At 41.2% G+C, this 27007-nt stretch overlaps 2 protein-coding genes across 3 annotated transcripts in view; both read left to right on the top strand.

Moving 5' to 3' along the window:
• The window catches only part of LOC133550118 (arylsulfatase A-like), a 30174-nt gene extending 9260 nt beyond the window's left edge, over window positions 1-20914 (top strand). Inside the window, exons 6-10 of one of the 2 annotated variants that reach the window (XR_009806240.1) lie at window positions 5095-5222; window positions 7315-7417; window positions 7471-7777; window positions 8195-8367; window positions 20788-20914. Coding sequence is in view for 1 of the 2 variants with exons in the window: in XM_061896198.1 (XP_061752182.1) it covers window positions 5095-5222; window positions 7315-7417; window positions 7471-7766 (527 nt within the window). In the remaining variant the exon portion in view is untranslated. Of the gene's footprint in view, window positions 1-5094; window positions 5223-7314; window positions 7418-7470; window positions 7778-8194; window positions 9220-20787 lie in introns of those variants that run through there. The other variant, XM_061896198.1, reaches the window with a different exon arrangement.
• Window positions 14165-27007, top strand: part of LOC133550117 (arylsulfatase A-like) — a 28064-nt gene continuing 15221 nt past the window's right edge. The window contains exons 1-6 of the mRNA XM_061896197.1: window positions 14165-14435; window positions 20788-21028; window positions 21101-21319; window positions 21397-21566; window positions 23544-23668; window positions 25837-25964. Of these exons, the coding sequence (XP_061752181.1) occupies window positions 14215-14435; window positions 20788-21028; window positions 21101-21319; window positions 21397-21566; window positions 23544-23668; window positions 25837-25964 (1104 nt within the window). The 5' untranslated portion in view covers window positions 14165-14214. The remainder of the gene's footprint in view (window positions 14436-20787; window positions 21029-21100; window positions 21320-21396; window positions 21567-23543; window positions 23669-25836; window positions 25965-27007) is intronic.

Genomic DNA, 27007 nt, shown 5'->3' on the forward strand with positions numbered 1-27007 from the left:
TTTTTGATACAGTGCCGTCTGAGGGATCGAAGGTCACGGTCATTCAATGTTGGTTTCCGGCCATGCCGCTTACGTGGAGTGATTTCTCCGGATTCTCTAAACCTTTTGATGTTATTATGGACCGTAGATGTTTAAATTCCTCAATTTATTGCAATTGCACTTTGAAAAAGGTTGTTCTTAAACTGTTTGACTATTTGCTCACGCAGTTGTGGAAAAAGGGGTGTACCTCGCCCCATCCTTTCTTGTGAAAGACTGAGCATTTTTTGGGAGGCTGTTTTTATACCCAATCATGGCACTCACCTGTTCCCAATTAGCCTGCACACCTGTGGGATGTTCCAAATAAGTGTTTGATGAGCATTTTAAACAGTTTAAACATCAAATAAGTTGTCTTTGTAGCATATTCAACTGAATATGGGTTGAAAAGGATTTGCAAATCATTGTATTCTGTTTATATTTACATCGAACACAATTTCCCAACTTACATGTAAACGGGGTTTGTATACTTATCGTTCCCAATTATTATGAGGTGTTTTTTGGGGGTTGCAGGGTGGATTTTGAGGATGATAAACGCTTTCAAGATGCAGCTAATGGCATTCACCTTTGTAGCCTTGAAAGGCCTCTAAAACAACTTCAAAAACCGCCATCATTCTTTCTTATACACATTGCAAGTACAATTGTGGTCAAAAGTGTACATACACTTGTAAAGAACATAATGTCATGGATGTCTTGAGTTTCCAATCATTTCTACAACTCTTATTTTTTGTGATAGAGTGATTAGAGCACATACTTGTTGGTTACAAAACACATTCATGAAGTTTGGTTTGTTTATGAATGTATTATGGGTCTACTGAAAATGTGAGCAAATCTGCTGGGTCAAAAGTATACATACAGCAATGTTAATATTTGCTTACATGTCCCTTGGCAAGTTTCACTGCAATAAGGCACTTTTGGTAGCCATCCACAAGCTTCTGCTTGAATTTTTGACCAATCCTCTTGACAAAACTGGTGAAGTTCAGCTAAATGTGTTGGTTTTCTGACATGGACTTGTTTCTTCAGCATTGTCCACACTTTGGGAAGGCCATTCTATAACATTCATTCTGATTTAGCCATTTCTTTACCACTTTTGACGTATGTTTGGGGTCATTGTCCTGTTGGACCCCCCAATTTCACCCAAGACCCAACCTGCCGATTATTTCAGGTTGTCCTGAAGAATTTGGAGGTAATCCTCCCTTTTCATTGTCTCATTTACTCTCTGTAAAGCACCAGTTCCATTGGCAGCAAAACAGGCCCAGAGCATAATACTACCACCACCATGCTTGACGGTAGGAGTGATATTCCTGGGATTAAAGGCCTCACCTTTATCCTCCAAACATATTGCTGGGTATTGTGGCCAAACAGCTCCATTTTTATTTCATGTGACCACAGAACTTTCCTCCGGAAGGTCTTATCTTTGTCCATTTGATCAGTAGCAAACTTTAGACGAGCCTTAAAGGGGAACATTATCACAATTTCAAAAGGGTTAAAAACAATAAAAAATCAGTTCCCAGTGGCTTGTTGTATTTTTTGAAGTTTTTTTCAAAATTTTACCAGTCCCGGAATATCCCTAAATAAAGCTTTAAAGTGCCTTATTTTCGCTATCTTCGAGACCACTATCCATTTCCCTGTGACGTCACACAGGGCTGCCAATACAAACAACATGGCGGTTATCACAGCAAGATATAGCGACATTAGCTCGGATTCAGACTCGGATTTCAGCGGCTTAAGCGATTCAACAGATTACGCATGTATTGAAACAGATGGTCGGAGTTTGGAAGCAGATAGCGAAAACGAAATTGAAGAAGAAATTGAAGCTATTGAGCGAATAGCTATTGACGCTATTCGGCCCATACCATGGGTGTACCTAATGAAGTGGCCCTTAGCATCGCCGGTAAAATGTGCGGACCAAACGATCAGGACTTAAGCATCTTGTGACACTGGAGCAACTTATATCCGTCGATTGGTAAGTGTTTGTTTCGCATTAAATGTGGGTATCTAGTTTCAATTGTACATACAGCTAGCGTAAATAGCATGTTAGCATCGATTAGCTGGCAGTCATGCCGTGACCAAATATGTCTGATTAGCACATAAGTCAACAACATCAACAAAACTCACCTTTGTGTTTTCGTTTACTTAATCGTTGCAAATGCATCTGCAGGTTATCCATACATCTCTGTGCCATGTCTGTCTTAGCATCGCCGGTCCATTGTGAAGACACTCTGGTACATTCAACGGGGGTCTGGCGGCAGATTTCTTGCCAGTGGTGCAACTTGAATCCCTCCCTGTTAGTGTTGTTGCACCCTCCGACAACACACCGACGAGGCTTGATGTCTCCAAGGTTCCAAAAAATAGTCGAGAAAACGGAAAATAACAGAGCTGAGACCCGGTGTTTGTAATGTGAAAATGAATATGGCGGGTGTGTTACCTCGGTGACGTCACGTTCTGACGTCATCGCTAAAAGACCGATAAACAGAAAGGTGTTTAATTTGCCAAAATTCACCCATTTAGAGTTCGGAAATCGGTTAAAAAAATACATGGTCTTTTTTTCTGCAACATCAAGGTATATATTGACGCTTGCATAGGTTTGGTGATAATGTTCCCCTTTAAGGTGTGGCTTCTGGAGCAAGGGCTTCCTTCTTGCATGGTAGCCTCTCAGTCCATGGCGTTGCAAAACACTGACACCTGTGTTCCAGCTGCTTCCAATTCATTGACTACCTGCTCTTTGGTGGTTCTCAGAATCAGAAATACTTTATTCATCCCCGGGGGGAAATAAATATTTTCAGTTGACTCTTTATCATCAGACCAATTTTCTTTAATCAGTAGATGATAGCTTGCGTTTTCTTCCTGATGGTGGCAGTGACAAAACTGTGCCATGCACTTTATATTAACGAACAATTCTCTGCACAGTTGCTCTTGGGACCTTCTGCTGCTTTGAAATGGCTCCAAGTGACTTTCCTGACTTGTTCAAGTCAGTGATTTATTTTCTTAGATCCGTGCTGAGTTCCTTTGACTTTCCCATTGTGGCGTTTGGACCGGTAATCGAGTCTAATGACTGCATCACATGAGCCCTATTTAAATGGGCTGATAGAAATCAACAGGTGTCATCAATCATAATCACTCACATGAAAATAAGAGGCCATGAAGCTCATTTGATATGATTGTAACTTTTCTACATCTCCAAAATGTATAATGTATATATATATATACTTTTGACCCAGCAGATTTGCTCACATTTTCAGTACACCCATAATAAATTCATAAAAAAACTAAACTTCATAAATGTTTTTTGTGACCAACAAGTATGTGCTCCAATCACTCTACCACAAAAAATAATAGTTGTAGAAATTATTGGAAACTCAAGACAGCCATGACATTATTTTATTTACGCGTTTATGTACATTTTTGACCACCACTGTATATAATGTAGTGACAGACACCTTCATAACAATATGTAATATGTACAATATACACACTGCAAGTATTTATATAATGTAGTAACAGACAACTTCATAACAATATTTATCACATACAAGATTTACCATATTTTGGTCATTTTATGCATTACTGGAACGTCTTTCTTTAGTGAATTTATTTCCGTTTCCATTACAGCACATATCTTAATTCCAGAAACAAACGCTTGCGTGTTCTAATCATGTCAGATTTGGTTACAGACAACAAAGACGACTACTTTTGGACAAGTGAGGATTCAAAACCTTATCTTTTTGAAGCTGAATATACGGAGGATGAACTGCTGCTTCTAGAAGCGAACACAAATGAAGAGTGACACGTTGGGGCAGACAGAAGCACAGAGACGGGATGAAAGCGTATTTCTGGTTATAAATACGGAACTTGGAGCCAATCTATCCATCCATCCATTTTCTACCGCTTATTCCCTTTTGGGGTCGCGGGGGGCGCTGGCGCTTATCTCAGCTACAATCGGGCGGAAGGCGGGGTACACCCTGGACAAGTCGCCACCTCATCGCAGGGCCAACACAGATAGACAGACAACATTCACACTCACATTCACACACTAGGGCCAATTTAGTGTTGCCAATCAACCTATCCCCAGGTGCATGTCTTTGGAAGTGGGAGGAAGCCGGAGTACCCGGAGGGAACCCACGCATTCACGGGGAGAACATGCAAACTCCACACAGAAAGATCCCGAGCCTGGATTTGAACCCAGGATTGCAGGACCTTCGTATTGTGAGGCAGACGCACTAACCCCTCTGCCACCGTGAAGCCCTGGAGCCAATCTATTTCAATATAAATGGAGTGCTTACCCAAAATCAAAAGGAAACGTCCCCGGCCAGCTGGACCTAAGAAACAACTGTCCTTGGAGTGAGTCACTTTAATATCGATCATGATACACGCAGCACGTCATGTGTGTTATCACAACTACACTACATACACTGTCTGGCTAGCTGTGCACAAACCACACATGAAATATACTTTACAGATACTGTACTATGATAATGTTTTTCACTCAGTACAGATTGGTGTTCCATCACAGTGTTGTGTGATACAAACTCAACAGCCATTCAGCTCTTGATGCAGTTGCTTGCTTACCTCTTGCCGTAGCTTGCTTTTACGGCTAATACAGTAGCATGCCGATATGTTAGTATGCTAGAAAAATAGTTTGTCAGTGTTCACTCTTACAGTAACAACGTCGCTACAGTTTGGTTATTATACAGGTTACACAACGTAAATGAAGTAATGTTGACGCTTTTTGAATGCATTTTTAAAGTGGTTTAGGGGTGGAATTGATTTCCCTCATAATGATTGTGAACAGTAGGCAAAATTCCAAAAAGTGCAGTTTCCTTTTAGATACTACATTTAGATTTAGTTCATTGCACAATACATATTAATGAGCTTTTGACTTAATGAGCATGTGAGATTATAGCTAATGGCTAATTTCCATCTCCAGTCCCTTGGAAAATTGATGTCAAAATAAGACAAATGCTAATGTAGACTCACCTTTATTTTGTACATTGCATCAATACAGAAAAGAATTGATAGAATACATATTTCCTGAGTGTGTAGTGATTGTTGTGCTGCTAGGTGTGACCCAGGAGCTGGCCAGCACTCTGGACATCCTGCCCACCATCGCTGGGCTCGCTGGAGCTGGAGTGCCCCCTGTGGTGCTCGATGGGGTCGACATGGCTGACATCCTTTTCAAACACGGAAAGGTACAAAGAAGTATTGCCATTTTACAACAAAATAAGTGGGAGACAATAAATATTTTATTGTGTGTGAGTCAAATATTATAATATCAGAGTGGTTCAAAAAAGGTAGAAATATTAGGGGAGGGAGTAATCATTTTATGAGAAAAAAGTAATTTCACCTGAGTAGAGATGTCTTGTTATATGAACAAAACCACAGTTGTCAATTAAATCTGAACATTAGAAGACAAAGTTAAAATCGTGTGGAAAAAAAGTCACACTATGCAAGACTACTTCATTCAATAATCCACAGAGCAATGTTGCCAATTTGGCCACTTTCTCGCAAAATCTGGTGACTCTCCAACTCCTTTTTCTTTGCCTAATGACAACTCTAGTGACTTCTCCCGATGTTTTCCAGACATAAAAGGGCATAACACTCGGCAGTTTATGCGAGTCAGAGCAGACAGGAGACACTCCTCTGAGTCAAAGGAATATTGTAACAATGATGTCAGCATGTTAAACACACAGTGTAATAATGTGACCATGATGTCAGAATGTTACACAGATAAAGTAACAATTTGACCATAATGTCAGCATGTTACACAGATAAAGTAACAATGTCAGAATGTTACACAGATAAAGTAAAAATGTTACCAGAATGTTACACAGATAGAGTAACAATGTGACCATAATGTCATCATGTTACACGGATAAAGTAAAAATGTGACCATACTGTCAAAATGTTACACGGATAAAGTAACAATGTGACCATAATGTCAGCATGTTACACAGATAAAGTAACAATGTGACCATAATGTCAGCATGTTACACAGATAAAGTAACAATGAGACCCTAATGTTAGAATGTTGCACGGATAAATTAACAATGTGACCATAATGTCAGCATGTTACACAGATAAAGTAACAATGTGACCATAATGTCATCATGTTACACGGATAAAGTAACAATGTGACCATAATGTCAAAATGTTACACGGATAAAGTAACAATGTGACCATAATGTCAGCATGTTACACAGATAAAGTAACAATGTGACCATAATGTCAGCATGTTACACAGATAAAGTAACAATGAGACCCTAATGTTAGAATGTTGCACGGATAAATTAACAATGTGACCATAATGTCAGCATGTTACACAGATAAAGTAACAATGTGACCATAATGTCATCATGTTACACGGATAAAGTAACAATGTGACCATACTGTCAAAATGTTACACGGATAAAGTAACAATGTGACCATAATGTCAGCATGTTACACAGATAAAGTAACAATGAGACCCTAATGTCAGCATTTTACACAGATAGTGTAACGATGTGACCATGATGTCAGCATGTTACACAAAGTAACAATGAGACCCTAATGTCAGAATGTTACACAGATAAATTAACAATGTGACCATAATGTCAGCATGTTACACAGATAGAATGTGACCATGATGTGAGAATTTTACACAGATAATGTGACCATGATGTCAGCATGTTACACAGATAAAGTAACAATGTGACCATAATGTCAGCATGTTACACAGATAAAGTAACAATGTGACCATAATGTCAGCATGTTACACAGATAAAGTAACAGTGTCACCATAATGTCAGCATGTTACACAGATAAAGTAACTATGTGACCATAATGTCAGCATGTTACACAGATAAAGTAACTATGTGACCATAATGTCAGCATGTTACACAGATAAAGTAACAATGTGACCCTAATGTCAAAATGTTACACAGATAAAGTAACAATGTTACTATAATGTCAGCATGTTACACAGATAAAGTAACAGTGTCACCATAATGTCAGCACGTTAAACAGATAAAGTAACAATGTGACCCTAATGTCAAAATGTTACACAGATAAAGTAACAATGTTACTATAATGTCAGCATGTTACACAGATAAAGTAACAGTGTCACCAGAATGTCAGCATGTTAAACAGATAAAGTAACAATGTGACCATGATGTCAGAATGTTACACAGATAAAGTAACAATGTGACCATGATGTCAGCATGTTACACAAAATAAACCTCCTGATGGCCTTGTTGCTGCATGGAGTGAGTTTTAAGGCTGGATGTGGTTGTGCTGTGTTGGCAGAGCAAAAGGGAGAGCATGATGTTCTACCCCACTGATCCTAGTGAAGAATGTGGCCTGTTTGCTCTTCGCCTGGGGAAGTACAAGGCTCACTTCTACACACAAGGTAAGATGTCCAGCCTAGATGTTCCACATGTCACATGTGTCATTGTTCTCCAGGCTCCATCCACAGCACCACCACCCCAGACAAAGAGTGTTCAACATTCGTCTTGCGGAAGCATCACGACCCCCCGCTTATCTTCCATTTGGACGCCGACCCGTCTGAGCGGTACCCTCTCCCGCTGGACGGCCAGCCGGACATCCAGGAGCTGCTGGAGAGGGTGAAGAGAGTCAAGGAAGAGTTTGAAGACTCCATGTTGTTTGGGGAGAGTCAGATCTCCAAGGGAAGTGACCCCCAGCTGGAACCTTGTTGTAATCCACAGTGCAGTCCCAAACCCAGCTGCTGCCACTGCTGACATCAATGCAGGTAGGACCTCTTTGCTCACAGAGTAACTTGCAGAAAGGAGAAGGAAGGGCACGCCAAAAATCCTTATGTCAGCACAATATTACATTTCCAAAGGGAGAAAAATAAAGTTACAAAAAGGCAATATTAGGGGAGTTAAGCTATATATGCTCATTTCATGTCAAAATTCAGCAGTTTCTAAATCTACCTGAGTTCATAAATAAAAATTTGTAATTTTACAGAAAAAAAGTTAAAATATGACACAAATCTCATTTTGAAGTTGATAAGTAATATGTCAAGAAGGAAGTTGTCGTGAGCTAAATCATGTCATGTAAATTTTGTTGTCATTTCATGGCAAGTAATTTTGTAAAAACATTTTAAATGTTTTGCAACTACAAAAACATTTGTATTTTTTTTTTCCATCTGCACTGTCTTTGGAAGTTGGAGGAAGCCGGTGTGTCCGGAGGGAAGAACATGGGGAGAACATGCAAACTCCCCACAGAAAGATCCCGAGCCCGGGATTGAACTCAGGACTACTCAGGACCTTTGTATTGTGAGGCACATGCACTAACCCAGTGGTTCTCAAATGGGGGTACTTGAAGGTATGCCAAGGGGTACGTGAGATTTTTTTTTTTTGATTCTAAAAATAGCAACAATGCAAAAGTCCTTACTTCAACAAAATATGAATGTAAGTTCATAAACTGTGAAAAGAAATGCAACAATGCAATATTCAGTGTTGACAGCTAGATAAATGTTGTTAGAGATTTCTTTTTTTGTGAAGAAATGTTTAGAATTAAGTTGATGAATCCAGATGGATCTCCATTACAATCACTTGAAGTTGATGATTACTTCTATGTGTAGAAATCTTTATGAATAATTGAATCACTTGTTTATTTTTCAACAAGTTTTTAGTTATTTCATATCTTTTTTTTCCAAATATTTCAAGAAAGACCACTACTAATGAGCAATATTTTGCACTGCTATACAAATTAATAAATCAGAAACTGATGACATAGTGCTGTATTTTACTTCTTTATCTCTTTTTTTCAACCAAAAATGTTTTGCTCTGATTAGGGGGTACTTGAATTAAAAAATTATTCACAGGGGGTACATCATTGAAAAAAAGGTTGAGAACCACTGCACTAACCCATCTTCCACCGTGCTGCCTCCACGTAAATCAATTCCTGGTAAATATTCATAATTCATGGACAATATCGGATATCGGCCAAAAAAACCCATTATCGGACATCTCTAATTGAAAGGTATAAATATGTATTTTTTTGTATGTTTTAATTTAATTTGTTGTGAAATGGGTAAGGATTTAGAGCAGGGGTAGGGATCCTGTGGCTCTTTTGATGACTGCGTCTGGCTCTCAGATGAATCTTAGCTGACGTTGTTTAACACGATAAGTAACAAATATGTCCGCTAGTAATCACAGTGTCAAAAATAAAGTTCAAAATATAAAACATTCTCATGCATTTTAATCCATCCATCCGTTTCTATCGCACCTGTTCAAGAAGTCGCACTGATGGTCAAAAGTATTTTATTTATCATTGGTCAGCTTGAGAATAACAATGTTATTAAAAATAATACGAGATGCACGCATTTAGTTGTTGTAATCAGGGACAGTCCAAATAAAAGAGGAGGTGTAGAATTCTCTTGTCAGAGCGTGGGACGACACTGTACGAGGGTACAGGTCTAAGCGTTTCTCCTCATTGAGCTAAACTCAATCCTGTCTCTGTTTAATTCCTTGCTTCTTGTCTGTTTAATATGTCATCAGTGTTCGAACCTGACAGTTGTGTTCAGGGTTAACAATATTATACGGCTCTCACGGAAATACATTTTAAAATATTTGGCTTTCATGACTCTCTCAGCCAAAAAGGTCCCCGACCCCTGCTTTAGAATATTTAAACCACGGTTAACAACCAATCAGATCGCCGGATTTCACCTTTCCGTTTTATTTTTTAAATTATTTTTTAGTTTCATGTATTTGTGTAGAAGTGAGCAACGGTTAGAAAATACCAAAGTGGTGGAAATACAATAAGCCCTCACTAGATGATCATGTGATTTTACAATGCTAAAATATAATTCATTAATATGAAGTAATATTCATATTTAGTAAAAGCCTTTTTGCTCAGGCAGTAACTGTACCATCAATCTCCATGGTCATTGTCCTTAATGTATCTGTCATGCATCAACATATTTTTGGTCAGCAGTTCATTTCTGTGACGGACCGGCGGAGGCATGTGTTTGGCTCTTTCAAATAGGAACAACCAGCGGACACTAATCTGCTTGTATTTGAGTATTAGTGACAAACATATTTACAGTACAAAAGCAGCAATAGAAAGAAGTAGTTGAAGGGGAAAATTGTGAGTGATTTAAACACAAGTCGGGGAAAAGATTATTACAGTTCATGTATGTTTATTTACAATGTTGTACTGCATGAATGTATTTCTGATGTTGTTGATGGACAGTAGACTATGTTGACTGAAATAAGTTTATTTCGGTCATATAATCAATTAAATCAAATCAATCAACCATTGTGTGTGATCAGTTTTACAGTACATGTTATATGTATCGGCTGGGGACATCTCTGCGCTGCTGATCCGCCTCCGCTTGGGATGGTTTCCTGCTGGCTCCGCTGTGAACGGGACTCTCGCTGCTGTGTTGGATCCGCTTTGGACTGGACTCTCGCGACTGTGTTGGATCCATTGTGGATTGAACTTTCACAGTATCTTGTTAGACCCGCTCGACATCCATTGCTTTCCTCCTCTCCAAGGTTCTCATAGTCATTATTGTCACCGACGTCCCACTGGGTGTGAGTTTTCCTTGCCCTTATGTGGGCCTACCGAGGATGTCGTGGTGGTTTGTGCAGCCCTTTGAGACACTAGTGATTTAGGGCTATATAAGTAAACATTGATTGATTGATTGATGTATACAATAATGCACATTTACGCACGAAAGAAAAGAAAAAGAATGACCAAAAAAGGAATAGGCTGAAGCCAAAGCTTATATTTGCCTATCCTATACCTTCACAGAAAATTAGATTGCCTGGAACATCAACATAAAAAAATAAATAAATCCAAAATCAATGGGATGAAAGTAATTGTGACTATATTATATAATTTTCAATTATTTCACCTTTCAATGTTTTCTTAAACCTTACCAAAGAAGTGCATGTCTTCAGCTCACTGAGCTTCTTCCACCATTTAACTCCTAAAACTGTAATACATTTGTATTTTATACTTGTTCTCGCTTTACCTATTTCAAAAATCGATATCCCCCGTAAATTATAGTTTTCTCCTCTTAAATGAAATAGCCCGAGAATACAAGCTGGAAGGCTGTTGTTCTTTACTCGAAACATAATTTCCATTGTTTTTAAAAACAAAATGTCTGAAAATTTTAACACATTTGAACTCATAAATAATGGATTGGTATGTTCATAGTAGCAGGCTTTGTGTATTATTCTAATGACCCTTTTTTGAAGTTTTATTATTGGGTCTATGTTTGTTTTATAAACATTTCCCCAAATTTCAACACAATAACGTTAAATATGGAAAAATAAAAGAATAATACAACATATGCAGGCATGTCTTATTCAGCATGTGTCTTACTTGATGAAGAATAGCAATAGATTTGGATATTTTTCCTTTTATATATTCAATATGCGGTTTCCAACACAGTTTATGATCAATTATTATTCCCGAGAATTTAGTTTCATATACTCCATCAATTTCCACATGATTTAACTTTAATTTTGCTTCACAATTTGTCCTTGCACCACTAAACACCATAAATGTAGTTTTCTTATCATTTAATGATAACTTATTAATATCAAACCATTTTTTTAGTTGAATTAACTCAACCTCTATTATCCTCAACACTTCCTTCAAGTCTTCTGTTAATTGACAGCATGATGCACTACAGCCCTACACTAAAGAGTAAAGATGAGAACTCTTCCAAGTTGTCTCCTTTGCTTTCATTTTAGTTGCTTTACCCTATAACATCTGCATGACGTGAAATTATGATTGCTAATGTAAAAAAAAAAAAAAAAGTAAACTTTCAGAGTGCTGCCTTGGAGCACTTTTGTGTCCCCACCAATCTCAAAATCAAACCGACTCCCTTGCCTGATTTAGAGCTTGTGAACTACTTTTTTTTTTTTTTTTTTAAGGTTTATTTATAAATTTCAACAATTACAAACAGTAAGACAAACAACAACAACAATATAAAACATTGTGAAAACAGTACAAAACAGCTCCAGGGGGTTGTAAGTTCAAAATAATGAAAATCAATCAATCAATCAATCAATGTTTACTTATATAGCCCTAAATCACTAGTGTCTCAAAGGGCTGCACAAACAACTACGACATCCTCGGTAGGCCCACATAAGGGCAAGGAAAACTCACACCCAGTGGGACATCGGTGACAATAATGACTATGAGAACCTTGGAGAGGACGAAAGCAATGGATGTCGAGCGGGTCTAACATGATACTGTGAAAGTTCGATCCATAATGGATCCAACACAGTCGCGAGAGTCCAGTCCAAAGCGGATCTAACACAGCAGCGAGAGTCCCGTTCACAGCGGAGCCAGCAGGAAACCATCCCAAGCGGAGGCGGATCAGCAGCGCAGAGATGTCCCCAGCCGATACACAGGCAAGCAGTACATGGCCACCGGATCGGACCGGACCCCCTCCACAAAGGAGAGTGGGACATAGAAGAAAAAGAAAAGAAACGGCAGATCAACTGGTCTAAAAAGGGAGTCTATTTAAAGGCTAGAGTATACAAATGAGTTTTAAGGTGAGACTTAAATGCTTCTACTGAGGTGGCATCTCGAACTGTTACCGGGAGGGCATTCCAGAGTACTGGAGCCCGAACGGAAAACGCTCTATAGCCCGCAGACTCTTTTTGGGCTTTGGGGATCACTAATAAGCCGGAGTCCTTTGAACGCAGATTTCTTGCCGGGACATATGGTACAATACAATCGGCAAGATAGGATGGAGCTAGACCGTGTAGTATTTTATACGTAAGTAGTAAAACCTTAAAGTCACATCTTAAGTGCACAGGAAGCCAGTGCAGGTGAGCCAGTACAGGCGTAATGTGATCAAACTTTCTTGTTCTTGTCAAAAGTCTAGCAGCCGCATTTTGTACCAACTGTAATCTTTTAATGCTAGACATGGGGAGACCCGAAAATAATACGTTACAGTAATCGAGACGAGACGTAACAAACGCATGGATAATGATCTCAGCGTCTTTAGTGGACAGAATGGAGCGAATTTTAGCGATATTACGGAGATGAAAGAAGGCCGTTTTAGTAACGCTTTTAATGTGTGCCTCAAAGGAGAGAGTTGGGTCGAAGATAATACCCAGATTCTTTACCGTGTCGCCTTGTTTAATTGTTTGGTTGTCAAATGTTAGAGTTGTATTATTAAATAGAACACAAAAAAAAATATATATATATATATATATATATATATATATATATATATATATATATATATATATATATAATAAACAAAATGCAAAGCTGTAGGCTTATTCAGATCCATCAAACAACTTAAATTTGGAACACAGCATCATCGTTTTCACAGCTTTTTAGTTGTTAGAGGTAGAGAGCGTTTTAATGTAAAGTTCCAGATCTTTTTTAAAGGCACAAAAGATAGGACGGGTATAAAGAAACTTACATTTATGACTATAAAACTTAGCCAATAAAATAATGAGGTTGCAAAGGTAGAATTCCTTTTCAAATTTTTGTTCATACAGTGTAAAACACAAAATCACATCTTTAAAGTAAAGCACAAATTTTTAACATCAATGTCCTTCTTGTATCTAACCATCACAGTCTTTACAGGGTAATAGCGATGGATGATTTTAAATGATATCTCTTTGACTTTGTTGGTAAGTAAATACCTGGTAGGAAGGGTCCACGTTTTGGTCCAACATATGTCATTTACAACATTATTCCATAAGGAAATTACATAGGAGACAGACACACAATCATTTTGGAATAAGCTGCGGATTTTTCTGTTATTTTTTTGATCAAAGCAAAGTTTCCCCACAGGAGTGTCAAGTGGATCATTCACAATTTTTACAGCAGAAAGAGGAGGTGTGTAAGCCCTGTACAACATAATAACACCTGTTGGGATGGCATCAAATACAATAGCAAATTATATAAATTGGTTGAGAAATTCTTGGTAATTAAAAAGTTGACCTTGCTTATTGAAAAGCTGACTCACTAAAATAATGTTATTGTTAAACCAATTGTTGAGGAAAAGAGATTTGAGCTTGTGAACTACTGTCTCAGCAGCAGCAGGGGACGCGAATGCGTCATGAAGCTGGATGCCCACCCGCCTTACAGACAAAGGGGGCGCTAATGAGCCATAAAGCTGGATGGCCACCCGCCTAACACACGAAGAAGAAAATCAGCTTGTTTTGACCGGTGTTTGACCAGCGAGAGAGCGCCATGGATGTTGCCCACATTTGTATTTTATGTTCTTTATTTGTGTGCAATTACGCTGCTTCGCCGCCCAACTTCGTGCTCATTTTCGCCGATGATTTGGGTTTTGGCGACCTGGGGTGTTACGGACATCCGAGCTCTTTGACCCCCAACCTGGACCGACTGGCGGCGAGGGGGCTCCGCTTTACGGACTTTTACAGCACCAGTCCTGTCTGTAGCCCGTCCAGGTGACTATGTTGTGTATAACCTACTCCAGCTCATTTGGTTACCTCTTTTACATACACAATGGTCGATTTGTTCATAAGTTCAAGTACTAGTAGTATTTTGGTATAGGCAGCGCAGTTCTAACCAACTAACTTATGGGTGTCAAACTCTGGTCCGCGGGCCAGATTTGGCCCGCCGTTTAATTCCAGTTGGCCCTTGAGGCAATATCAAATTAACATTAGAGTTGGCCCGCCGGTAACACTAAAATCACCGCTAATTGCAGATTGTATTGTACCATATGTCCCGGCAAGAAATCTGCGTACAAAGGACTCCGGCTTATTAGTGATCCCCAAAGCCCAAAAAAAGTCTGCGGGCTGTAGAGCTTTTTCATTTCGGGCTCCAGTACTCTGGAATGCCCTCCCGGTAACAGTTCGAGATGCCACCTCAGTAGAAGCATTTAAGTCTCACCTTAAAACTCATTTGTATACTCTAGCCTTTAAATAGACTCCCTTTTTAGACCAGTTGATCTGCCGTTTCTTTTCTTTTTCTTCTATGTCCCACTCTCCTTTGTGGAGGGAGTCCGGTCCGATCCGGTGGCCATGTACTGCTCGCCTGTGTATCGGCTGGGGACATCTCTGCGCTGCTGATCAGCCTCCGCTTGGGATGGTTTCCTGCTGGCTCCGCTGTGAACGGGACTCTCGCTGCTGTGTTGGATCCGCTTTGGACTGGACTCTCGCGACTGTGTTGGATCCATTATGGATTGATCTTTCACAGTATCATGTTCTCATAGTCATCATTGTCACCGACGTCCCACTGGGTGTGAGTTTTCCTTGCCCTTATGTGGGCCTACCGAGGATGTCGTAGTGGTTTGTGCAGCCCTTTGAGACACTAGTGATTTAGGGCTATATAAGTAAACATTGATTGATGATTGATAATACTCATACTTGCTCATATCTGCGCTGCTGATCCGCTTCCGCTTGGGATGGTTTCCTGCTGGCTCCGCTGTGAACGGGACTCCCGCTGCTGTGTTGGATCCGCTTTGGACTGGACTCTTGCGACTGTGTTGGATCCATTATGGATTGAACTTTCACAGTATCATGTTGGACCCGCTCGACATCCATTGCTTTCCTCCTCTCCAAGGTTCTCATAGTCATCATTGTCATCGACGTCCCACTGGGTGTGAGTTTTCCTTGCCCTCATGTGGGCCTACCGAGGATGTCGTAGTGGTTTGTGCAGCCCTTTGAGACACTAGTGATTTAGGGCTATATAAGTAAACATTGATTAATTGATTGATTGCCAACCCTCCCGATTTTCCCGGAAGACTCCAGAAGTTTAGTTCCCTTCCCGAAAATCTTCCTGGGCAACCATTCTCCCGATTTCCACCCGGATAACAATATTGTGGGCGTGCCTTAAAGGCACTGCCTTTAGCGTCCTCTACAACATGTCGTCACGTCCTTTTTTCCTCTATAGAAACAGCGTGCTGCCCAAGTCACATAGTATATGCGGCTTTCACACACACATATGCGAATGCCATGCATACTTGGTCAACAACCATACAGGTCACACTGAGGGTGGCCATATAAAGAACTTTAACACTGTTACAAATATGCGCCACACTGTGAACCCACACCAAACAAGAATGACAAAACACATTTCGGGAGAACACCCGCACCGTAACACAACATAAATCAATCAATCAATCAATGTTTATTTATATAGCCCCAAATCACAAATGTCTCAAAGGACTGCACAAATCATTACGACTACAACATCCTCGGAAGAACCCACAAAAGGGCAAGGAAAACTCACACCCAGTGGGCAGGGAGAATTCTCATCCAGTGGGACGCCAGTGACAATGCTGACTATGAGAAACCTTGGAGAGGACCTCAGATGTGGGCAACCCCCCCCCCCTCTAGGGGACCGAAAGCAATGGATGTCGAGCGGGTCTAACATGATACTGTGAAAGTTCAATCCATAGTGGCTCCAACACAGCCGCGAGAGTTCAGTTCAAAGCGGATCCAAGACAGCAGCGAGAGTCCCGTCCACAGGAGACCATCTCAAGCGGAGGCGGATCAGCAGCGTAGAGATGTCCCCAATCGATACAGGCGAGCGGTCCATCCTGGGTCCCGACGAGCGGTCCATCCTGGGTCTCGACTCTGGACAGCCAGTACTTCATCCATGGTTATCGGACCGGACCCCCTCCACAAGGGAGGGGGGGACATAGGAGAAAGAAAAGAAGCGGCAGATCAACTGGTCTGAAAAGGAGGTCTATTTAAAGGCTAGAGTATACAGATGAGTTTTAAGGTGAGACTTAAATGCTTCTACTGAGGTAGCATCTCAAAACACAACAGAACAAATACCCAGAACCCCTTGCAGCACTAACTCTTCCGGAACGCTACAATATACTCCCGCTGCTACCACCAAACCCCGCCCACCTCATTTTTATTTTATTTTCGAATTTATTAGCCTGTGGAAAAAGTTAATGTTGATATTTACCTCAGAAGGCTGCAAATAGAAAAGAGGCATTAATTTTTTTAATTGAATTTTATTTACTATACCACTGATGTTTTTGGAAAGTTGATTTTGCACTATTACGTTATATAAGCTCTGCCTGTTCCATGGGAGGAAGCCGGAGTACCCGGAGGGAACCCACGCATTCACGGGGAGGACATGCAAACTCCACACAGAAAGATCCCGAGCCCGGGATTGAACCCAGGATTACTCAGGACCTTCGTATTGTGAGGCAGATGCACTCACACCTGTTCCACCGTGCTGCCCTATTTGCTTGTTCAATATTCATTGCAAAACTAGTTTGGGTCCCTATTAAAAGGTTAATTTGTTCAACCTTGGCCCGCAGCTTTGTTCAATTTTAAATTTTGGCCCACTTTGTATTTGAGTTCGACACCCCTGAACTAACTTGTACAAACCTTGTTTCCATATGAGTTGGGAAATTGTGTTAGATGTAAATATAAACAGAATACAATGATTTGCAAATCATTTTCAACCCATATGCAGTTGAATATGCTACAAAGACAAGATATTTGATGTTCAAACTCATAAACTATTTAAAAGTTAGAGCAGGGGTCGGGAACCTTTTTGGCTGCGAGAGCCAAGAATCCAAATATTTTAAAATGTATTTCCGTAAGAGCCATAAAATATTTTTTTGCACTGAACACAACTACACGTGTGCATTTTTAAGTAAGACCAACATAGAGTATAACAGGTCTCTTATTCTTTGTAATAACATTGTTATTCTGAAGCTAACTGTGGGGGGGGGGGCGTGGCCTGCGGGCCTGCAGCAAAGCAGTGTGTTGCCAGGGCCAGCCTCAAAATCAGCGAAAGGTGCGTAGATGGCCCACCTGGGCCTTGATATCTCATCCTCTGTCGCTCTGTTTATAAGCAGAAGCCAGGAGTAGAGATGGGGTTGGAGCTGGAGCCAGAGCGTGAGCGAGAACGAAAGAAAAAGCCAATTGCTGGAAACCAACTGAGAGACTTATTGAAAAATAAAAAAATATTGTACCCCTGAAACAGGCTCTCATGTCGGTGCTTGGGGGTCTGAAGAAGCCCCAGGACAGCAAGCCCTAAACTAACCCACAATAAATAAATCACTTCTTACCCTTAATGCAACTTCTTGAACAAGTGCGGTAGAAAAAAGGACGGATGGATTCAAATGCATGAGCATGTTTTTTATTTTGATCGTTATTTTTAACACTTTGATTACAAGTGGAATTATTCATTACTTATTCTGTTAAGCAGTGTCACCTCAGATTTATCTGAGAGCCAGATTCAGTCATCGTAAGAGCCACATCTGGCTCTAGAGCCATAGGTTCCCTACCCCTGGGCTAGAGTATACAAATTAGTTTTAAGATGGGACTTAAATGCCTCTACTATTTTTAAACTTTCATGCAGAGAAGGAAATCACAACTAAGTCAATTGACCAAAACTGTTTTTATTAAACAGTGGCACAAAAATTCATGTCTTTTCCAAAACAGAAAGTGCAAGATTGTCAGACACATTTTAAAACAAGCTATAAGTGCACTTGTGTGCATGATGTCACTAAGATGACATATCAAAACAACACTAAATTAAAGTGCACTTTTTGTACAGAACGTGGCAATAGTTTAAAACAGGGGTGTCAAACTCAAATACAGAGTGGGCCAAAATTCAAAACCGAACAAAGCAGCGGGCCGGAGTTGAATAAATTAACCTTTTAATAGGGACCCAAACAAATTTTGCATTGAATCTTGAACAAGCAAGGCTTACAGTATATACATTTATAATGACATGCAAAATCGAGTTTCAAATAATAATAATAATTTAAAAATATCAATGGCATATCAAATAAAATTGAAATAATAATGGAATGCCTCTTTTCGGTGTCGGAGTTGAGGTGGACGGGGTTTGTTGATAGCGGGGGTGTATATTGCAGCGTCCCGGAAGAGTTATTGCTGCAAGGGGTTGTGGGTATTTGTTCTGTTGTGTTACGGTGCGGGTGTTCTCCCAAAATGTGTCATTCTTGTTTGGTGTGGGTTCACAGGGTGGCGCATATTTGTAACAGTGTTAAAGTTGTTTTTATACGGCCACCCTCAGTGTGACCTGTATGGCTGTTGAGCAAGTATGCCTTGCATTCACCTGTGTGTGTGTGTATAAGCCGCATATAGTATGTGACTGGGCCGGCACGCTGTTTAAGGCCCACCCCCAATATTGTTGCCCGGAATGAAATTCGGGAGGGACACTGAACTTCGGGAGTCTCCTGGGAAAATAGGGAGGGTTGGCAAGTAAGAGTGTTAGCGGTGAATGCGGTGTTACAGCAGCGGGCCAACTCTAATGTTAATTTGATATTGCCTCGTGTAAAGCTAATTTGGCCCACGGGCCAGAGTTTGACACCCATGTTTTAAAACAAATAAAGTGCATGATGTCACACAAGATAAGTGTCATATAAAAATAAGCTGCTTAATAGGAAATCAAATAATGTTCGTCCTTCGCTATGTGGTAGGTTACTGCGGACATTATCTCCTTTTGCTGTCGACTAGTTTTTTCATACGGTGTTGCTCTGGCAATGTTTGCCTCGGCGTTTTGATAGTGTGGGCGTGTGGCACCGAATGGATATGTTGACATGCGGAGTAAACACTCTTCATTCTCTAGCAGGTGACTTTTGTAATGATGCTACATATTAGCACTAATGCTTATTTTTGTAGCAATACTTTTGCTCCACACATGACAAATTACGGTTGTCTGTTCGACATATTGGCTTCACGGTGGGAGAGGGGTTAGTGCGTCTGCCTCACAATACGAAGTTCCTGCAGTCCTGGGTTCAAATCCAGGCTCGGGATCTTTCTGTGTGGAGTTTACTTGATGGTCAGCATGTAGGGTTTTTTTCTATCACTGATTTATGCTTTCCTGGTCACAATTCGGTATAGCTTGGCTGGTAGAGCGGCCGTGCCAGCAACTTGAGGGTTGCAGGTTCGATCCCCGCTTCCGCCATCCTAGTCACTGCCGTTGTGTCCTTGGGCAAGACTCTTTACCCACCTGCTCCCAGTGCCACCCACACTGGTTTAAATGTAAAATGTCACGGTGGCAGAGGGGTTAGTGCGTCTGCCTCACAATACGAAGGTCCTGCAGTCCTGGGTTCAAATCCAGGCTCGGGATCTTTCTGTGTGGAGTTTGCATGTTCTCCCCGTGAATGCGTGGGTTCCTTCCGGGTACTCCGGCTTCCTCCCACCTCCAAAAACATGCACCTGGGGATAGGTTGATTGGCAACACTAAAAATTGGCCCTAGTGTGTGAATGTGAGTGTGAATGTTGTCTGTGTTGGCCTTGCGATGAGGTGGCGACTTGTCCAGGGTGTACCCCGCCTTCCGCCCGATTGTAGCTGAGATAGGCGACCCCTAAAAGGGAATAAGCGGTAGGAAATGGATGGATGTTCGACATATTACCACTTGAAGCCAAACCACCACCAGACTAAGGACCCCTTGCTGTTTTTCTTGGGAATTAATTCTTCCCTCATTTGTTACCAGATCCGCACCTTCTTTCTCTCGTTTAGCCACTCGCACAGCTAACGTTACCCATGCTGCTACCTCTCTGCTGGGCGAGGGCCCATACGTATGTTAGGTATGACGTGATAGTATGTGACATATGTAAGAAGGTGCGCTTGCTGTCTCTGAGAAGGAGACACAAGGAGTGGGAAGAGCTTGTAGTGTAATGCCAGCATCTAAAAAGAACTGCTTGAAACGTGTACTCGAATATCACGATTTAGTCATTTTCTATATCGCACAGAGGCAAACCCGCGATATATCGCCCAGCCCTACTTGTATACACATATTATTCTGACCTTGTCTACTTGAGGGTGGAAAGGTTGATTTAATTGTCTTTCCAGGGCATCACTATTGACAGGCCGCTACCAGACCCGCTCTGGGATCTACCCCGGAGTCCTGTATCCTGGCTCAATCGGTGGTCTTCCATTGAACGAGACCACCATCGCCGAGGTGCTGAAACCTCTTGGCTACGCCACAGCCGTGGTAGGGAAATGGCACCTGGGCCTGGGGGCCAATGGAAGGTTCCTTCCGACCAGGCAGGGCTTTGACGAGTACCTGGGGATTCCATACTCCCACGACATGGTCGGTGCATCCTGGAGATGAACTGCTTCCTTCACTGCGCTGCTTTGACCGTCTGCTTTTTCTTTCTTCCAGGGTCCATGTCACAACCTGTCATGTTTTCCGCCAGATGTCAAGTGCTTCGGATTGTGCGACATCGACACGGTGACGGTCCCGCTGATGCACAACGAGGTCATCAAGCAACAGCCCGTTAACTTCCTAGATCTGGAACGGGCTTACAGTGACTTCTCCACCGCTTTCATCGCCGCAGCGGCGGAAAAGAACCAACCTTTCTTCCTCTACTACCCTTCCCATGTGGGCAACGTTGACCGTTTCTATGAACCACCAATTGTTTGTTTTATCTTACCATTTGTTCTTCTCTCCTGCACCAGCACACCCATTACCCCCAGTATGCAGGCCCGGGGGCTGCTGGGAAGACTTCAAGGGGTCCATTTGGAGACGCTCTGCTGGAGTTAGACAACACTGTGGGAAACCTGCTGGCTACATTGGAGAAGACCGGCGTGATCAACAACACACTGGTCTTCTTCACGTCGGACAACGGGTGAGCTGTTTTTCACGGGAAATCAATCAATGTTTACTTATATAGCCCTAAATCACTAGTGTCTCAAAGGGCTGCACAAACCACAACACAAACCACTACGACATCCTCGGTAGGCCCACATAAGGGCAAGGAAAACTCACACCCAGTGGGACGTCGGTGACAATGATGACTATGAGAACCTTGGAGAGGAGGAAAGCAATGGATGTCGAGCGGGTCTAACATGATACTGTGAAAGTTCAATCCATAATGGATCCAACACAGTCGCGAGAGTCCAGTCCAAAGCGGATCCAACACAGCAGCGAGAGTCCCGTTCACAGCGGAGCCAGCAGGAAACCATCCCAAGCGGAGGCAGATCAGCAGCGCAGAGATGTCCCCAGCCGATACACAGGCAAGCAGTACATGGCCACCCGATCGGACCGGACTTAGGCTTCCATTTGAATCCGGCTTCAGGATGGAGGGAAGTGGTGTTCTGTGGGGATTAGCCTTCTGCTTTGTTTTTAGCCCCGCTCGACATCCGCTTTTCCGATCACACCGCTGGCGTCTGCTCCATAGACGGCCCCCGCTGCTACTATACTCCCCTGCTTCACAGGCCGCTGGATGTAGCCGCCGAAGTATTCCCGTGCTAGTTAGCAGGTCTAGCAAGCACGCGTCTATCAGTCCAAAACGTCCCGATATGTCCACATCCAGAAGGGTCTGGCGGTCGTACGTGATCACGATGTGACCACGATGTGAGCCAGCCATAAAGTTTGCAGAATTGACCGGTATTTCTGCCAAATGTTTCATCTTTAGCAAGAGCTCCGCGATGCTGCAGCCCGTCCGGGCGCCATCTTGGAATCATGCAACTGATTAGAACAACTGAAAGATTAGTAATGTGTGCATTCATATATATATATACAGTGTATATATATATCAGAAATATGGTTGTCACCTTTTAGGAATTAGGACCATTTCATGCCTCCATTTTCAAGGGCTCAAAAGTGAAAGGACATGACATGGCGTCACTGTCCAAATACAAAACCCAAAAGCAGTGAAGCTGTCATGTGTAAATGGTAAATAAAAACAGAATACAATGTTTTGCAAATCATTTTCAACTTATATTTAATTAGACTGCAAAGTTGAAAGTTTGAAATGTGGACTCGTCAGACCACAGAACACTTTTCCACTTTGCATCAGTCCATCTTAGATGAGCTCTGGCCCAGCAAAGCGTTTTCGGGTGTTGTTGATAAATGACTTTGCATAGTAGAGTTTTAACTTGCACTTACAGATGTAGCGACCAACTGTAGTTACTGACAGTGGTTTTCTGAAGTGTTCCTGAGCCCATGCGGTGATATCCTTTACACACTGATGTGGCTCTTTGATGCAGTATTGCCTGAGGGATCCAAGGTCCGTAATATCATGGCTTAGGCAGTGATTTCTCCAGATTCTCTGAACCTTTTGATGATATTACAGAGCGTAGATGGTGAAATCCCTAAATTCCTTGCAATAGCTGGTTAAGAAATGTTGTTCTTAAACAATTTGCTCAGGCATTTGTTGACAAAGTGGTGACCTTCGCCCCGTCCTTTTTTTGTGAATGACTGATCATTTCATGGAAGCTGATTTTATACCCAATCATGGCACCCACCTGTTCCCAATTAGCCTGTTCACCTGTGGGATGTTCCAAATAAGTCTTTAATGAGCATTCCTCAACTTTCTCACTTTTTTTTACACTTGTGCCAGCTTTTTCTTGAAACAAATTAGCTAATATTTGCAGAAAATAATAAAGTTTTCCAGTTCGAACATGAAATATATTGTCTTTGCAGTATCTTCAATTGAATATAAGTTGAAAAGGATTTGCAAATCATTGTATTCTCTTTTTATTTACCATTTACACAACGTGACAACTTCACTGCTTTTGGGGTTTGTACTTCTGGACATGGCTGTTCTCGGGTATGAACTGATGCTGTGATTGAAGTGCAACTTTACTTTTCTCCTCTACAGGCCTTCATTATTTCGCATGGCCCGCGGAGGTAGCGCGGGGACACTGAGATGCGGCAAAGGTACCACGTATGAGGGCGGCATGAGAGAGCCAGCCATCGCCTATTGGCCCGGCATGATCACACCAGGTGTGTTGCAAATACACACTGTAATTAAATATGGTACAAGCCAAAAGTTTGGACACACCTTCTCCTCATTCAATGCGTTTTCTTTATTTTCATGACTATTCACATTGTAGATTGTCACATCAAAACTATGAATGAACACATTTGGAGTTATGTACTTGACAAACAAAGGTGAGATAACTAAAAACATGTTTTATGTTCTAGTTTCTTCGAAAATAGCCACCCTTTCCTATGATTTCAAGCACACCTGTGAAGTGAAAACCATTTCAGGTGACCACTTCTTGAAGCTCATGGAGAGAATGCCAAGAGTGTGCAAAAAAGTAATCATAGCAAAGGGTGGCTATTTTGAAGAAAATATCGAATGAGAAGGTGTGTCCACACTTTTGGCCTGTACTGTACATTTAGATGTACTTTTTTTTAGAGAGAACAAAGCATATGACTTGTAAACGTGATTATAGCCATTGGCTAATTTCCATCTCCAGTCCCTTGGCAACTTGATATTAAAATTGAGACAAATATTTATATCATTGTATGTAAACATTGTAAAATACCAAGATTTAAGTGCCAAAAGGGCTAATGTAGACGCAGGCATGTGACATTTCCGCAAAGGCGCGGAAGTCCGCCTTTTTAAACATTATTTTCCCGTCAAAATATAATTTCCACGTTTTTTTAATTAAATATCAATAAAAATACGATCAAAGTAAAATAAACGGTCTCCTCAGCTGTGTTGCAGGACAAGCTAACAAGATTAGCCGCAAAGTAGACAGCCGTCAACGTTGTGGCTTTGATAACGAACGGAGGCGACAACAAGTAAGCTAGCTAGATGGTTAGCTACTTGCCAGCTTGTTAAAAAAAATACAACAAAATTTCGGACTATGGTAAGGAGCACCAAAAGAAGCTCACTACTTAGCTAACCATCGAGCTAGCTTATCAGTCCCTCTTTTTGTCCTCAAAGGGTGCTCACATCCCTTATAAAACAAGTGATAGAATACATATTTCAGGGTTTCTCCTTAATATAGCTGAATGTGGCGCACTGCCACGGCAATTAGAGTACCGTCACACCTTGAAAATAAGGTTGTTTTTTTACTTGAAAACTAATTAAAGTAATATAAAAAGTCCAACGCTATTTTTAACTTTTATTACCAATTGTATGATGACAAACAGCATTATTCTAACAGGTTTTACCTCCCATGCAAACACTTTTGTCTCCGTGAGTCTTCACTTCCCCGGACACACAACAACACTTCCTCATTCTCCGCCAATCGCCTTTCAGGCACGGACGGTGTGTTTGCAAACATGGGAAAAAGTGACATCAAATCCAAACCACATCAACATAAAACATTAATTTTAGCTGGTCGTTACAGTTTGAATTGATATCAATCGCCTATTATTTGTGCACTATGGACAAGTGGTGAGCGCCTTGCATGGCAGCTCCCGCCGTCAGTGTGTGAATGGGTGAATGTGGAAATGCTGTCAAAGCGCTTTGGGCTCCTTAAAAAGGGGTAGAAAAGCGCTATACAAGTACAACCCATTTACCATTTACCATAAGTGATGCACCCAAAACTTGACCACCTAAACAAGACTTTGATCACCAAAAACCGCATTGCCGAAACAGGAAGTAAACAAAACACAAGCCATTGTCTGGAGCGTTGTCAGCATGTCTGTGATGTTAATGTTAATTGTATATATACTGCAGACATACCCAAACAGTCATCTACAAAATGTGCAAACATTAAGAGGACAGTCGTGACTTTTAAGAAGAGAAAGTGAAACTAGAACAACAGCGCCAAGCAAGTGTGAGGTCATGATCGTTACAGCTAGCCTCTTTAGTCAGGAGTACATTTTATAATAACATCAGATAAAGATGCAAATTTTTCCATTTTAAAAAGTCATTTAAAGTCTGTAAACACTTGAAAATATCTCCACAAAGTACATTGCATAAGAAGCAGTAACAATTGAAAATATGGCAAAACGATTAAAAAATGTTATTACTGATAACAGATTTGTTTTAAAAATGGCCATTTTTTGAGCCTTTTTAAAGAAATCATATCATAGCAAATGACTCTGACATCATGGTGACCGCGCTCCTTACCATGCCCCCAACGCCACAGGTTTTCAGTTTAGGTGAAACCCTGTATTTCCTGAGTGTGTAGTGACTGTTGTGCTGCTAGGTGTGACCCAGGAGCTGGCCAGCACTCTGGACATCCTGCCCACCATCGCTGGGCTCGCTGGAGCTAGAGTGCCCCCTGTGGTGCTCGATGGGGTCGACATGGCTGACATCCTTTTCAACCACGGAAAGGTACAAAGAAGCATTGCCATTATACAACAAAATAAATGGTAGACTATAAAAAATTTTATTATGGAAAAAAATATTGTGTGAGAGTCAAATATCAGAGTGGTTGAAAAATGGTAAAAAATATTAGGGGAAGGAGTAATAATTGTAATAATAATGGATTAGATTTTTTTCCGCGCTTTTCTATTCTTAGATACTCAAAGCGCTCAGAGAGAAGTGGGAACACATCATTCATTCACACCTGGTGGTGGTAAGCTACATCTGTAGCAGAAAAAAGTAATTTCACAGGAATAGAGATGTCCTGCTATATCATGGGTGTCAAACTCTGGCCTGCCGTGTAATTTAATTTGGCCCTTGAGGCAATATCAATTTAGCATTAGAGCTGTAACACCGCATTCACCGCTAATATTCATACTTGCCAACCCTCCTAATTTTCCCGGTAGACTCCCAAAGTTCAGTGCCCCTGCCGAAAATCTCCCGTGGCATTCATTCTCCCGAATTTCTACCGATTTCCACCTGGACAACTATATTGGGGGCGTGCATTTAAGGCACTGCCTTTAGCGTTCTCTAAGACCTGTCGTCACGTCCGCTTTTCCTCCATACTAACAGCGTGTCACATAATATTTGTGGCTGTTACACACACGCACAAGTGAATGCAAGGCATACTTGGTCAACAGCCATACAGGTCACGCTGAGGGTGGCCGTATAAACAACTTTAGCACTGTTACAGATATGCGCCACACTGTGAACCCACACCAAACAAGAATGACAAATACATTTCGGGTGAACATCCGCACCGTAACACAACAGAACAAATACCCGGAACCCCTTGCAGCACTAACTCTTCCGGGAAACTTTCAGCAAACTGACCAACAATTAACATTTTATTCATGCATTTTCTCTTGTTAATTCAAGGCTTGAATGTTTGGTTCATTCATTATTGTTATTTTATTCTCAAATATATTATTAGCCTGTGGAAAAAAAATGATATTTACCTCAGAAGATTGCAAATAGAAAAAAAGGCATAACAATTTGTATTTAAATTTTAT

This window comes from Nerophis ophidion, linkage group LG03 (assembly GCF_033978795.1).
Source record: "Nerophis ophidion isolate RoL-2023_Sa linkage group LG03, RoL_Noph_v1.0, whole genome shotgun sequence".
In the NCBI taxonomy this organism is placed as follows: domain Eukaryota; kingdom Metazoa; phylum Chordata; class Actinopteri; order Syngnathiformes; family Syngnathidae; genus Nerophis; species Nerophis ophidion.